We start from the raw sequence: 13,953 nt of genomic DNA, 5'->3' as shown, positions 1-13,953 counted from the left end.
ATTAAATGAGGCATCACTTCAGGCAACTGGAAGGGTTTTGTAATGGACACGTACATTTTTTGTTGGCATGTGATGTGCCCAACTTGAAAACATGATGCATGAATGACTGCTCCAGTTTAGTTTGTTCTTAGCAACTTAGAGATGAAAACACTGGACTGTTACACGTGATAGTGTTACCTAATTGGCTTGAACTGTTACAGTGCTTTTACAATATATTAGAGGGTGGAAGGGACCTCAGGAGATCATTGGGTCCAACCCCACTGCCAAAGCAGGATCATTTAGGGTAGTCTGCACAGGAATGCATCCAGGTGGGTTTTGAAAGTCTCCTGTTCCAGTTCTCTGTCACCCTCACTGTAAAGAAGTTTCTCCTCATGTTGAGGTGAAATCTTCTATGTTCATGTTTGAACCCATTGTTCCTTGTCTTATTACTGTACACCACTGAAAAGGGCTTGGCCCCTTCCACTTGACACCCACCCTTCAGATATTTATACACATTGATGATATCCCCTCTCAGTCTCCTCTTCTCAAGATTAAATAACCCCAATCCTTCTTTTCCCTCAAGCCATTTGCACTGGGTTGGCACTAGTGGAGAAATGCTGCCTGCAATGGTTTGTATCAGAACAACCTGGGTCACACCGAACCAGTGGGTTAACCTGGCTATTCACTCAACACAGAAGGGAGGGAAAAGTAGCACCCAAAAACTTGGCATGGAGACCAAAAAAAAAACCAGTGAGATAAGAATAAAGTTGAGTGATCAATAATCAGATGCACATGGTACAAAGTGCATAGTTACCTTAGCCTGTTTGCAGAAGCAGCACAGCACAAAGCCTCAGCAAGCAGAAGCAAGTGAGCCAAAAGCCCAAGCCAGAAAACTACTCCCCTGCCCCTCCTTGTCCTGATGCCATCCCAGTGGAAGAAATAACACTCAAAGAACCTGGAACTCAGAAGCAGCAACTGGAACAGGAAGCCTCCCATGTTGCAATCTGAACTTCAAGCCCCATAGTACTTTGCTCCAGTTAGTGCTTTCATTTTTGAAGCTGGCATGGCTGAAGCATGGCATGAATAACACAAACAGGTTCAATTCAATCCATGACACTGCCACAACCAATACACTGAGTTTCCCAAGCAGGTTCCAAAGTGTGGCACCTGCTTTAGGTGAGCCAGTTAAGGAATAGGTCTTGCACAGCTCATGGTCTTGAAAGGAAGCATGTTCTCATGGCTTCCCTAGGTGTGACCAAGAGAAGGGTGAGAAATCTAATGCTGCTTTACATCATAAGCAGGATATGACACTTGCTTCAATCATATAACTGTGCCCAGAGGCATACTGGTACATCAGTCCACGTGTGTTCTTTTACCTTTTACTTTGTTTTACTGGCCTGTTTGCCTTTTACAATCTCTCAATGAGGTAATACATTATAAAGGATGTATGTTTGAGGGCAGAGGGATCTCAGCTTTAAAACTTGTTCCACACCCTGTGGTATTTCTCACATGTGTTGCAGTATGATGAAACAGATGGCATGTGGCACTTAACTTTGGTTTTCTTTGCACTCAGGTTCACTTCCCTGATGTTGAACGAGTGGAGTGGCTGAACAAGGTGAGGAGCTCTGAAATCCAGTTTGTGAGGACTTCTCTTCTGAACTGCATTGCAGCACAAACTCTGCAGGCCAAGTCTGAGAATGTTATCAGGTCACTACAGTATGGCTCAGCCATATCAGTGTCTGCACTTAAGTCTTGGAACCACTTCAGTATAGAGTGAGACCATGAGAGTGGTGAGACCCTGGAATGGGTTGTCCAGGGAGGTGGTCGAGGCCCCGTCCCTGGGGGTGTTTAAGAGCAGGCTGGATGAGGCTCTGGCCAGCCTGATCTAGTGTGGGGTGTCCCTGCCCATGGCAGGGAGGTTGGAACTAGATGATCCTTGTGGTCCCTTCCAACCCTGTATGAAACTATGAGTTGCCACTGAGGTTTTGGTGAGAGCCAAATGTGTGCCTGGTTGATACAAGCTGGATCAATTTGGCCACAGCACTTCACTCTGAGACTACAAAAACCCAACATGCAAGCACGTTGTGTGTAGATAGATTGTTATGTATGTGTATATTGATACCTGTCTATATTATTATTATGTTAGCAAAAGTAGTGGCATCTTCTCTTACCAGAGAGCTTCCCAGGTAGCTCTGAGGCAGGTCCTCCCCTCAACAGGTGTAGTCAAGCTCTCACTGCAACCGGCCTCTATGGAATTCAAAACAAAACAGTTGAATGTGCAAATTAGTGTCCTGTAACTGTCTTGTTTTTAGCAAACTTTCTTTTTGATGTAAAAGGTCATCTGCTCCTCTCTGGATAAACCTAACCCCGGGGACCTTTGTGGCACTTAAGAACAATTAGAAACTACTGTGCTGTAGAGACTTTAACCCTGGGCTTTGCTGGCTCAGCCCCTGTGGTTAGAAGCAGTCAATAGACTCTGTGGTGCTGAAATTTCACCCTTCAGTTCCCTTCCTTCAGGAATTTCCTCAGTGTTTCCTCAGTTCCTTTTCTGAAGAACTGAGATGGGGATCTTTCCACAGTGATGACTTAAGAACACAAATGTGACTTGGTATTTTAAAAGGACAGAGATTAATAGCCAGGTGTTCTGTAATGGCTGTGTCTGTTTCTCCACAAAAGAGATCTTATATGAAAAATCTTCAGTGGTTTCTCCACTTTTGCTGTTCTCTAGGTCCTTGTACAGGCTTGGCCATACTTTGGGACAATCATGGAGAAAACATTTAAAGAAGTCCTTGAACCAAAAATCAGAGCAAAGAACGTTCATCTGAAAACGTGCACCTTTACCAAGATCCACTTTGGCGAGAAGGTAACATGAAGCCTTTGCCCCTCCTGCAGCTCAGGCTCCTCTCACAGGGATGCAAGAGAAGTCTGATGTTCAGCTCTTTAATAGCACTGATGTCTATCAAAATGGTATTGCTGCTGCCTCCTTTGTGCCTTCCTCATGTTGACTTCAGTGTCTTTACTGTGAAGGAAAGATCATATAGGAGACTAATCTCTTCCCACTGGCTGCCAGTATCATGGGACTGGAGATACAGGGGCACTTATTCACATTTACTGCTGTTGTGCCTTTGCAACAGAAGATTTCAGTGCTTCTTAAGCCTTGTAGCATGAGCTGCTTGCCACCAGCCCTGTATCTGAAAACTGACAGTGCTATTCACATTACCTCTTTAAGGGAAAACTTGTGTGGTTTACTCATACTTTACATGCAGTTATGCAAAGTCTTTGAGGAATGCTTCTTAAATTGATTGAAGTGAGTAGGACTGTTCAGTTTGGCTTAGCTTGAAAGATACTAACTATGGTCTTTCTTGTTTGTTTCAGTGCCCTAGAATCAACGGAATAAAAGCCTACACCAAAGAAATCAATAGGAGACAAGTTATCCTAGACCTGCAGATATGGTAACATTGTGTTAAGTGTTTTGTTTCTGGTTCTTAACTCATTGCCCATCTGACACCTGAGTTGTCATGCTGGACTGGATATGTAGTCCACTAAGATCAGCATGAAGTGGAGAGGTCCTTATCTTACATTAATGCAGACTTATATGACATAATCTGTCCTCCAGTTGGATGTCTTCAATACTTCAGAAGTGAGATGTTGTGCATCAGCCTTTAAAGCAGAAAGCAGTGTCACCTCCAGAGGTTTAGGTGTTACCTACTCTGGTTTATAACTGCTGCCCATCACTGCTACCATGGGTATAAAGAATGTGCCCCTTGACTTTGTCATTCATGACAATAAGAACCCAAGTTTTAGAACTGTGTTTCCTGCTCTGACAGCTCTCAGGCATGGAGATGGCCCACTATGGTTCCTGTTCGGTCCAACCTCTGCAGTACTTCCAGAACTACTTGTGCTATTTGTTTTTCAATTCCTTCCTCTAGATTAGTCCTCTTATTTTACTCACCATTTGTTTCATGTGCCACTCAGCACATTTGCTGTTTTTGATTACAACTGTTCTTTGAGCAGAAAACTGCCTCTAGCTCTATTTAACAACAGCAGCAACAACAATAAAATTAGATAAAACATTAGATACCTCCCAGGCTGTTTTAAATGAGCTTGTGTGTTTTGTAAACATCAGAGCCACTGCAGAGCTAAACTCTCTCCTGGTTTAGCCTGCAGAATGGAATTACTGGGAGGATTGCCACTTGCATGCTGCTGTAGCTCTGTAAGTTTAGTGGGCGACTGAGCTGCCTATTTAAATGGCTTTTCTTCGTGGTACTGTGAGGGAAAAGCAGTGTGAAATTACAGTGTCTTGGCAACAGCACAGAGCTGCTCAGAACTCCGTCTCCTGCTTAATGTGGCAGTGGCATGGCAGCATCCCCAGCCCTGGCAGAGCACCATTGCTCTTTGCAAAGTGGCATGCTTGATGTTCAGCCAGAATGTGTTGTGCTTCAGTACTGTCAATGAAGTGCTCTTTGTGACAGCCAGACCAGTTTTAGGGCCCTAGGTGAATCATGAGTGCTTTCCATGTTGAGACTGATGGATTTGATACCTTTAAGGCTTTGCAGGAGGTTGCTGCTGTTCTCTGTTAAACTTCTTCAGGCTGCTTCTCCCACATACTCTTTTTTTCAGTCTTTTAACAATCCTCTGCAGAGGGATTCCCCCACCTCCTCATTCCTGTCCCTCTGGCAGATCGTTCAGCATCTCCAAACTTGCCAAACACTTCTGTTCCTCATCCTGATGATAACTTAGCCTGAACTGCCATCTGATAACCCAAGTATTTCTGTATTCACACAAGAGTGTTTAGACTACTTTATGTCTCTGTTGGGAGTCTCTTCTCTCAGGCTTTGTTAAGGACCCAGCTTCTCTAATGTTACTACATGAACATTAGTTTCTTCAGCTAAGCTGGGTGTTGGGCATTGTAAAGTGTCTGCAGGAGGTAGTGGAGTACTTCCAGGAATGGGGAGGACCAAATCTGTGAGCACTGGTGTTATTTACCTGCCTTTTTCTGGATTGCCAAGGAACATGACTCTTTTTTTGTTCCTTTAACCACAGAAATGGGTGATCTCCACTTGTTTTTTTCTGGAGTAAGGAAAAACCCCTGTTCCAAAACAGTTTGGCTACATGAATAGCGGTGTCTGCTCTAGGGCAGTTGGTGTTTGGAGAAGAGCTGGTTAGAGGAGATGGACTTGAGCTATCCCAGTGTGAAGCTGCTGCCTTTTGCACTGCCTCTCAGTCACTGCATTGAAAAATGGCTGGATTTGTCCACAGAGCTACATCCTGGAATCACAGCTCTGAAAAGCAGAGTGATGTGCTTTGGGTGCCAGTGTGCTGCACTCTGCAATGCTGACATTACAGTCACTGACTTCCCTCTCTTGAGTTAGGTTTCAGAGAGGTGTAGTTATGTGGCAATGGCTATCAAAGGATTAATTGTGTCTGCATGTTACAAACATGACTCCTTTGCCTTGCTGCTTGCTAGCTGTAATTTTGTGGGAGTTCCCTCTCTGGTGAACCCATGTGAGCATGACTTGTTGGCTGGCTCACCACTGCATGCAGCTCCTGCTGCATGTGATATTACTAGTTTCATCCTTTGCTTGGGAGCTGTGAAAAATAGCACTTAGGGGTCCCTTACTGGTGTGGGCAATAGCTGTCAGCAGAGCCAGTGATGTAGTAGATCTAGTATTGAGTGGAGTTACCAAAAGAACTTGAGAAGCTGCTTTAATCCTGTTAACAACAGCTTACATGTCTGTAGCTTACATGTATGTAGACATACACTGAGAATAGTTTTGTAGATCACTGTATCATTACAATCTTGACACAGTCTCATGTGAAAGACCTATACTTGAGATTTTTGGCATAAAACCCAAGGCTCAGAGGTGATTACTTGTGAGGCACAGAGAGCTTTTGGCAAAGCCAAGGAGAGGTGCTCCAAAAGCCTCCTTACAAAATCTTTTGCGCTGTCCCTGAGACAACGCACCCGGTTTGTGTAAATGGTGTAAATTTTGTCACAACTTATAGGGCTGATAAAAAGGGTAAAGATTTCTGTGGCATCTAGACTGGAAATCATAATTGCATGCACTGAAGCGTTGCTGGAGAGAAGAGACATCTAGGACTGGATGGGAAGAGTTAACTGCTTGAAATAGCATAAAGGTTGTAAATCGAAACACTGCAACTGTTATTTGCTTTGTTGGACGCTGGCAACAACTGAATGAAATCCTCTTGGATTAATTGCTGCAAATTGAAGAACTCATTTTGGCTTCTCATTTAAACTTTCACTGTGACAAAGCTCTATTGGCACCCAGTGTAATGAGCTGGCAGAGACCGTCCAAACTGTAGAAATTAATAAAGTTACAAATAGCTTTGTTTAATTATACAACCAGCTTAGAAGGAAGATTGTGTTCATGTTGCCATGGCCTGTGAGGTTGGTTATTTAAGAAATGATGCTCTAACATGAAAGGCTTTAATTTGTGCGTTATGAGCTTTTAAAGTTCTGTTAAGTGACTATCCACAAACAAATATTTGAGAACTTTGCTTGCAAAAATGGAGACAAAAGTCACAGAGTTGCACATTCTTGGCAGGTTTTTTATTTTGGGGTAGGGAATGTGTCCATGTCCAAATTACAGTGTGAATTAGTGGCAACTGCTGCACTCTTTGCTCATACACATGTGGTTGGAGCAAATATCTTGTCCTTTTTCTTTGATTATGGAGTGAAATTATGCATGCAGGAAGCAAGCACAGCACATTCACTGTGCTGTGGTACCTTTACACCCACCTTTACCTGCAGGGTGTTTTTGTGTCTGCTTCCAGAAAGAGCTATTTCTGAGAGAACTGAAGGGGAACTTGGTAGCTTCCTTCAATTGTTTGCTGCCAGAGGCATCAACAAATGTACTAGGTTCTGCTCCCTGGGGAGTGGCTATCCCTTTCCCTTTCTGCATAAGGTGATGTTTGTACTTCAATAAAAGTCTAGGATGGTTTCCAAGTTGCCAAAGCACCACACTCTGCATTCTTTTCATTTGAAGCCTGGTGTTCTCCATGGCAACTGACCAAAATCTGATCTTAGTCATTGTCTTTTAATCCAGTCTCAAGGAAATCAGGTTATTTTTAGTGATACATTTGTCCTTCAAGTGGGCTTTTGGGCTGTGGGCAAGGGTCATCCATGGACTTTTTGTGTGTGGGCAAGGTGAGGACCCTGTATCTAATGTCAGGATGGTTCTAGATCAGCCCGAGTCACCAGGTTGTGGCATGGGATCAGGTCTTTGGCAGAGAAGGGAGCAGGAGAATTCCTCTGACTGAATTTTGAATGAGCCTGTCAATTTCCTTCTTGGAGCAAGCTTGCCTCAGTCAACTGCTGGTCTTGGAATGGAAAAGTAACCGTGAAATACAGATGTTGCATTGAGCAGCTGACTGCAGGGTTTCTCTTGTGCAGCTCTCACCCTTGTTCAGTATGTGCTCGACTGCGCCTTTTCAGTTGCTTGAAAATCCATTTCTGCCTGTGGGGTCATGTTGTAAATCATTAAACTAATTTGATTCATATTCTTTACAGCCTAAAATTTCTCACTGGGCTGTTGCAAACCGTGGAATAATGTGAGCATTTCCTTTCAGTTACATAGGGGACTGCGAGATTCACATGGACATAGCGAAATTTAATCTTGGAGTGAAAGGCATACAGGTGCGTGCAGTGCTAACCTCCTCACTTCAAGGCTCTGTGTGGTAGGAGATGGATTGTCCCAATGGGAAGGCCATGACAACTGGGAAACAACCAGCTAGGAGTCTTAGAGTGATTTGCTTTATCTCCTGGGGAGATTATACCTTCCACAGAAAACACTTAAATACCACTTTTAAGCTTCTTAAGGTGCCTTTTAAATGAGGTGAATGCTGGAGCTTTGAGCTATTGTGAGCCAGCTTCTGACACTGGAGTTCAGAGGAGCTCCATGTTGTCAGAGAACTTTAAAAGAGTCAGTTCTGCCAGGGTGTTCATAAACTGGTGTAGATCAGACTAACAGCCTGTTCTTACAGTGTTGATTAGGCAGATCACTCCATTCTGAAGCAGTCAGGGTTGCAGAGGTTCCACTAACTTGGAAAGCATTACCAGCTATCAGTCACACTGCTTTGAAGGAGGGGGGAGGTAAATGTTGTTATTAAAGTCTAAATAAAATTGCTTCAATTAGTATTTTTAAAATGATTTCTGTCACTGAAAAGTTTGCTGCTTTGAAGCTGCATCTTGAGAGCACTTTCAGACTGGTTTTTGCTTGTCCTGTTGTGTTTGCAGTTGTATGGGACGCTGCGGGTGATACTGGAACCCCTTCTAACTGATGCACCATTTATTGGAGCAGTGACCTTGTTTTTTATGCAGAAACCGGTGAGTCAGTGGGGAACTGCGCTCTGCAGCCTTCTCCCTCCTCCTCCTGTCTTAATGCACGGATAGATCTTCAGTGAGTGACACTAGCTGTCCCTTGCTGGTAACCCAAATGGCATAACCGCGAGTGCCTGGCAGGACAGGTGTTTGAAGAGTCAGTTCTTGATTGTTCAGTGCACCTCTTGAACTCCAACAGGTGGTGAATTTGCCCTATTCTTTTGTAGTAGTACCTAGAAAAAAATATTTGCATCTCTCTGAGAATGGGAGGAATTCCCAATGATGATAGCACAGGAGCCATTTCTTAGGGCTCTGCTGCAAGGTCCCTGGCAGATGGATTTTAAATTTTCCTATTCACAGACTGCATCTTGGAGACCACTCAGTCATGGTCATGCTTTGAGAGCTTGCCTGTTTAAGGTCATGTGCCTTGTAGTTGAATTGTGGTGAGAAACCTTCTAGTCCTGTGTGAACCAATTATCTTATAGCATGCAGCTTGGTATGCTTGTGGGTTATCCTCTGCTTGAGTTCATGGAAGTCTTACATTTTTGATCTTGGATGAAGTGTTTTTTTGTGGTTAGATGTAATACCATTATTTTAGGACATGGAAAGAAAAACTTTTGTGAATGGAAACACCAACACTTGAATTCAGGTGGTGTTTGTAAATCCCCCTGCTCCAGGGCATAGGCCAACCCCTAAGTGAAAGGATGAGGAAACAATTTCAAAGTCTAGGTAGAGCTGTTGGATTTACTACATGTGACACCACAGCATCTGCAAGTGGACTTGCAAGGTAAATCCCAGTGATGCCCTCATTTCAGGTATGGCACTTAAAATAGTTAAGGGAATTGATACCAGCTGTAGGTTTTAATGTATAGATGCAGTCACTTACTGGTGTGGGTTCTTCTTTCTTTAAATAGCTGGCCTTGGTTTAGAAGCACTTGTTTCCCCTTTAATTCTACCTTTCTCTGGAATAAAATGTAATGTCAGGTAGTGATAGAACTAGGGGGAATGGAATGAAGCTGGAGGTGGGGAGATTCAGGCTGGATGTGAGGAGGAGGTTCTTCACCATGAGAGTGGTGAGACCCTGGAATGGGTTGTCCAGGGAGGTGGTCGAGGCCCCGTCCCTGGGGGTGTTTAAGAGCAGGCTGGATGATGCTCTGGCCAGCCTGATCTAGTGTGGGGTGTCCCTGCCCATGGCAGGGGGGTTGGAGCTAGATGATCCTTGTGGTCCCTTCCAACCCTGAATGAAACTATGAAACTATGTATAACTTTTCTCCCTGATCTTTTTGTAGCATTTGGAAATCAACTGGGCAGGCATGAGCAACCTCCTGGACGTCCCAGGCATTAAGTGAGTGTCTGTTTTGCTTCACTGTATTCTTCTGTAGAAAGCCTTTGGAAGTTGGGATGGCATTCTCTGGTAATTTTCAAAGTTATTCTCAAGAGGGATATGTGAAAGTTGTTATGCTGATACTCATTTCATCACACCTGGCTATGGAGTTTGCAAAACCTCATGAGGGTGCTTTTACGTTCTGCCAAAACAGCGTCAGTTGCTTCTTTCATTTAGGATGGAAATAGTAAATCTCAAACGACAATGGTCTATGAACTAAACACCAAGATCTTCTGTTTCCCATGTGCCAGTTACTTGCAAAGGTAGATTTAAGTGTCTGGCAGACTGTGCTTGTTTATTTACCTTTGAGAAAAGGCAAAGTAACACAGAGTTGCAGTCAGTCCCTCTAATGAACTGAAATACAATCCAGGATAAAGAAAACTGCACCAGTTTTAGATGAGAAATGCTCTTCTCTTTCTGTGTCAGCTGCTCACCCGCTAGACTCTTGATAAAACGTAGCTCTTCCCCAGTTGATCTTGCACATAGAGCTTGCACAGCAAGGATAAAAATCTTTGTGGTTTTCAGTAGTGTAAGTTTCAGACTGTTTCTGCAGTTTGGAGATTCACTTTGTGCTTGTTCCTTAGTGTAAGGAGAAAATTCCTTTAAGCAAAAGCAAAATATACTTGGTCACAGCCTTTCTCCCATTAAATGCAAATGTAGATGCTTCTGTTCCCCCTCTCTTGCCCTGCAGCTCATGGTTTGCAGACTCATAGGAAGTCTTTAGGCAACTTTAGGTGCCATTTTATGCATTAAAAGGCCTCTGAAGACCTTTGATGTTGAGTGAGAGGGAGCTTTCCTTTTCTCTTAATTTGAGGCCAGAGTGGCCACTTGCCCTGAAGTTTGCCCTGAGAACTCCAGTTTTTATCAGAGGAATGAATCTGTTCTTTTCTAAGATAGTTTCCTTACTCCTTGTAGGGAGAAGGTATGTAGGTGTTCCAACCTACAGCCTCTCATATAATTAAGTGCAAATCTGCTGTCCTAGATTTTCATTCCCTGGCTCGCTCATTGGAGCATGGTAACCCTTGCTGGTTCATCAGCACCTCACATGAAAGCGAGGAGCCTGACCATGAACAGGCTGAAGTACAGGTAGAACAAGAGCTCTCTTCTTCAAATTAATTAGGCCTATTTAAGAGAGTAAAAAAAAAAAAGATGTAGTCATCTGTCCTCATGTACAAGCTGTGTTTAGTTGGGTGTACCCTGAGACTTGAGAGAAGGGACATCTGAGCCAAATTCAGTCCTAGTAACCCTGGAGTGGAACATCCCTGCCTTCAAGTGTGTGCCACAAGGCAATAGTGACTATCTGCAGAACTACAGGGAATAAAGTTAAAAGAGATCTCAAGAGGCTGCCCCATGCTCATATTTTTTGTTTCAGCAGCTCAACTAGATGCAAATTACTGATAGAAGACAACCTAATCTTCCACTGTGATCCGCATCCACCCTTGGAGATTGGTTCTGGTGTTAGCTGTCTGCCACATTTCCCCTCACTCTAAGCCAAATGTCACAAGCATGAGTTTCTTTTGCCCACATGCACTTTTAAGTAAGCACTCAGAATCAAAGAATCATTTAGGTTGGAAAAGACCAAGTCCAACCATAAACCTAACTATGCCAACTCCACCTCTAAACCATGTGCTTAAGTGCCACTTCTACACATCTTTTAAATACCTCCAGGGATGTTGACTCAACCATTTCCCTGGGCAGCCTGTTCAATGTGTGATAACTCTTTGAGGGAAGGTATTCTGTGTCCCTCGTTTCACAGTGCTCACTTCTTTTGCTGTGCCTCATTCTTTCATTCCAGCTGAAACTGTAATCCCTTGTAGAGATTTAGGTTGTGTTTTGGGTTTTTTTTCCCTGCTTGCAGTGTAATGTCAGACTCGCTCATCCAAGACTTCATTGCTGCACGGCTGGTCCTACCCAACAGGATCACAGTACCTCTGAAAAAGAACATGAACATTGCCCACCTGAGGTTCCCTATCCCACATGTGAGTTTGTTTTTTTCAGTTAGTGTTAGCCTACCTGAGTGTGCATTTGCTGCAGTGTGGATGCATGCAAGCTTAATGTCTTAGATTCCTGTATCAGCTGTTTCAGCCTGGATTGTAGGCTTTCTGTAGGTAATATTTCAGGGATATGAAAGTAGATGTTGGATAGTTCATGATTTGGGGGAGGGGCTGGGAGGTCCTACCCTCTCCACATGACATAAGAATCCGTTTAGACAGAGGTTATTTTACCAAATTAAACCTTTAGTCTCATTTGAACATACCACAGATCTTCAGTTAGAGGAGGTAAATACATGAGCAATGAGTGTCAGGCTGCTGAATTTTTTTCACCAATGCTGTGAAGGATTGTCAAAAATGATCTTAAAGGGTGTCATCTTTTTGTAACAGAATTTAAAAAGCAGTCAGGAAAACCACCTAACAACAAATCTCCTAAATGCTTAACATACCCAGATCTTCAGTCTCCTTTATCCAGCAAATACCTAATACGCTCATAATGTGGCTAAATATAAATGAAGGGCAAAGGGATGCTCCCTATGGCAAACTTGCACCACCAAACTGAAGCTGGATGGCCACTCTGCAATAAAATAAGAACCTGACAATGGGTGCTTAGTTCTCCCTTCAGTCAGTGGGGATTGATCTCTATTCTACACTTGATTTGACTGTGGCTGCAGTCCTGTGTGCATATGTATGTTTCTGATTTAAAAATAAATTGCAGAGTATTTTCAACCTAATTATCTAGATTGGATTATGTATCTGTTTCTGGGTGTCTCTTTTTTCCCCCTCCAGGTAAATGGTGGGAAAAGTGTTTTAATGCAGCTGTCATTGGAAATATACTGCATCAAAACAGGTGTCTTTGCAAAGCTGACATGGTGACTACCCATGCTGCCTGAAATAGCTAGGTTTAGGAGGTAGCATATTATAATTATCCAAAGTTTGCTTTCTCATCACCAATGTTATATCTTCTTTTATCCAGGGAGTAATAAGGGTTCATCTGCTAGAAGCTGAAAACCTTGTCCAGAAAGATAGTTTCCTGGGTGCAATCAGGGGGAAGTCCGACCCATATGCTCTTCTTCGCGTTGGCACGGTGCAGTACCGAAGCAAGACGGTGTCCCGAGATCTTAATCCTATTTGGAATGAGACATTTGAGGTACTGAACCTTTTGCTCTTTCCATCTGTAGGGTGCACAGCCATTCTCATCCCTCTGCTTGGAGGATCTTCTCTTAGCTGAGTGCACTGGAGCAGGTGGACTTCCTTGTTAGTTGGTTGAGGCATTTGTGTCCCTTAAGTTCAGATTTACGTTGCAAACTGGCAGTGTCGTTCAGGTTGGTCTGATTTGCATATGTGGGGTTTCGGAGGAGGTGCAAAACACTGCTTTAAATATCAATCAGTGCAGCTGTACTCTGCTCTATCATTGATTCTTTGCTTATCAGGAATACCAGTTTGAGAGGTTTAACTCAGTTCAAAACCAAGCAAGCTGGTTTTGAAATATTTTCACCTATAATCAATTGTATTTGTTAATGCAATTAGCCCTGCATGTGTTACGCAGCTGTGAAATGTCATGTTGTTGTCCACAGTCTGAGGCTATGTGAGCCTATGTCAATACTTCCTAGTTTTTAATAAATACCTCTTTCTCCTCCAGTTTGTGGTTCATGAAGTGCCTGGTCAGGACTTAGAAGTGGACTTATATGATGAAGATCCAGATAAAGATGACTTTATGGGCAGGTAAATTAGCATGTGGTGTAGTAACCTCTGCAACACGACACCCAGACTAGTCATAACAGAAATGTAATGCTGAAGGAAGCTATTCCCTTTGTCCAGATATTGATGCCAAGTTATTAGTTCCTGGGGCAACTAACTTTAAACAAGGCAGAGAATGTTCCCAGACTGTTGTAGGGAATCCCAGGAAGCCATCAGAAGTGATAGTTACTGCACCACTTGAGATTTACTTCAGATTTGGTTTAGCTTTGGAAGTATTTCAAGAGGGGGAAGTTGTTATTTGAAGTAGATGTGAGTGTGGACTTTTTTGGGGGTGGTTTCTTCTTCCCCAAACAGCTGTATTCTGTATGCTTAAATATGCACTGAATGTTTGCTTTTTGTCTTCCAGCTTGCTTATAAGCCTGGTGGATGTAATGAATGACAGAACTGTTGATGAGGTAAAGATCACAGCTCATTTTTTAAGCGTGGCTGGTGGCGTAGGCTGATACGTGCTCCTTTGTCTTCTCTATCTGTTGCCACATTTCTGTGCTCATAAAGCT

General features: G+C 43.3%; 1 protein-coding gene across 1 annotated transcript in view; it reads left to right on the top strand.

The window, feature by feature from the left end:
* The window catches only part of ESYT3 (extended synaptotagmin 3), a 33,240-nt gene that overhangs the window by 6,987 nt on the left and 12,300 nt on the right, over positions 1 to 13,953 (top strand). Inside the window, exons 2-11 of the mRNA XM_068139055.1 lie at positions 1,553 to 1,594; positions 2,708 to 2,842; positions 3,355 to 3,431; positions 7,570 to 7,636; positions 8,237 to 8,326; positions 9,610 to 9,665; positions 11,563 to 11,683; positions 12,672 to 12,845; positions 13,338 to 13,420; positions 13,803 to 13,851. Coding sequence (XP_067995156.1) covers positions 1,553 to 1,594; positions 2,708 to 2,842; positions 3,355 to 3,431; positions 7,570 to 7,636; positions 8,237 to 8,326; positions 9,610 to 9,665; positions 11,563 to 11,683; positions 12,672 to 12,845; positions 13,338 to 13,420; positions 13,803 to 13,851 — 894 coding nt within the window. The remainder of the gene's footprint in view (positions 1 to 1,552; positions 1,595 to 2,707; positions 2,843 to 3,354; positions 3,432 to 7,569; positions 7,637 to 8,236; positions 8,327 to 9,609; positions 9,666 to 11,562; positions 11,684 to 12,671; positions 12,846 to 13,337; positions 13,421 to 13,802; positions 13,852 to 13,953) is intronic.

Source organism: Melanerpes formicivorus, unplaced genomic scaffold (assembly GCF_026170545.1).
Source record: "Melanerpes formicivorus ecotype bairdi unplaced genomic scaffold, bMelFor1.0.p_v2 SCAF_5, whole genome shotgun sequence".
Classification (NCBI taxonomy): domain Eukaryota; kingdom Metazoa; phylum Chordata; class Aves; order Piciformes; family Picidae; genus Melanerpes; species Melanerpes formicivorus.
Note: the sequence above shows the minus strand (reverse complement) of the source record. Positions and strands in the feature narration are given on the sequence as shown.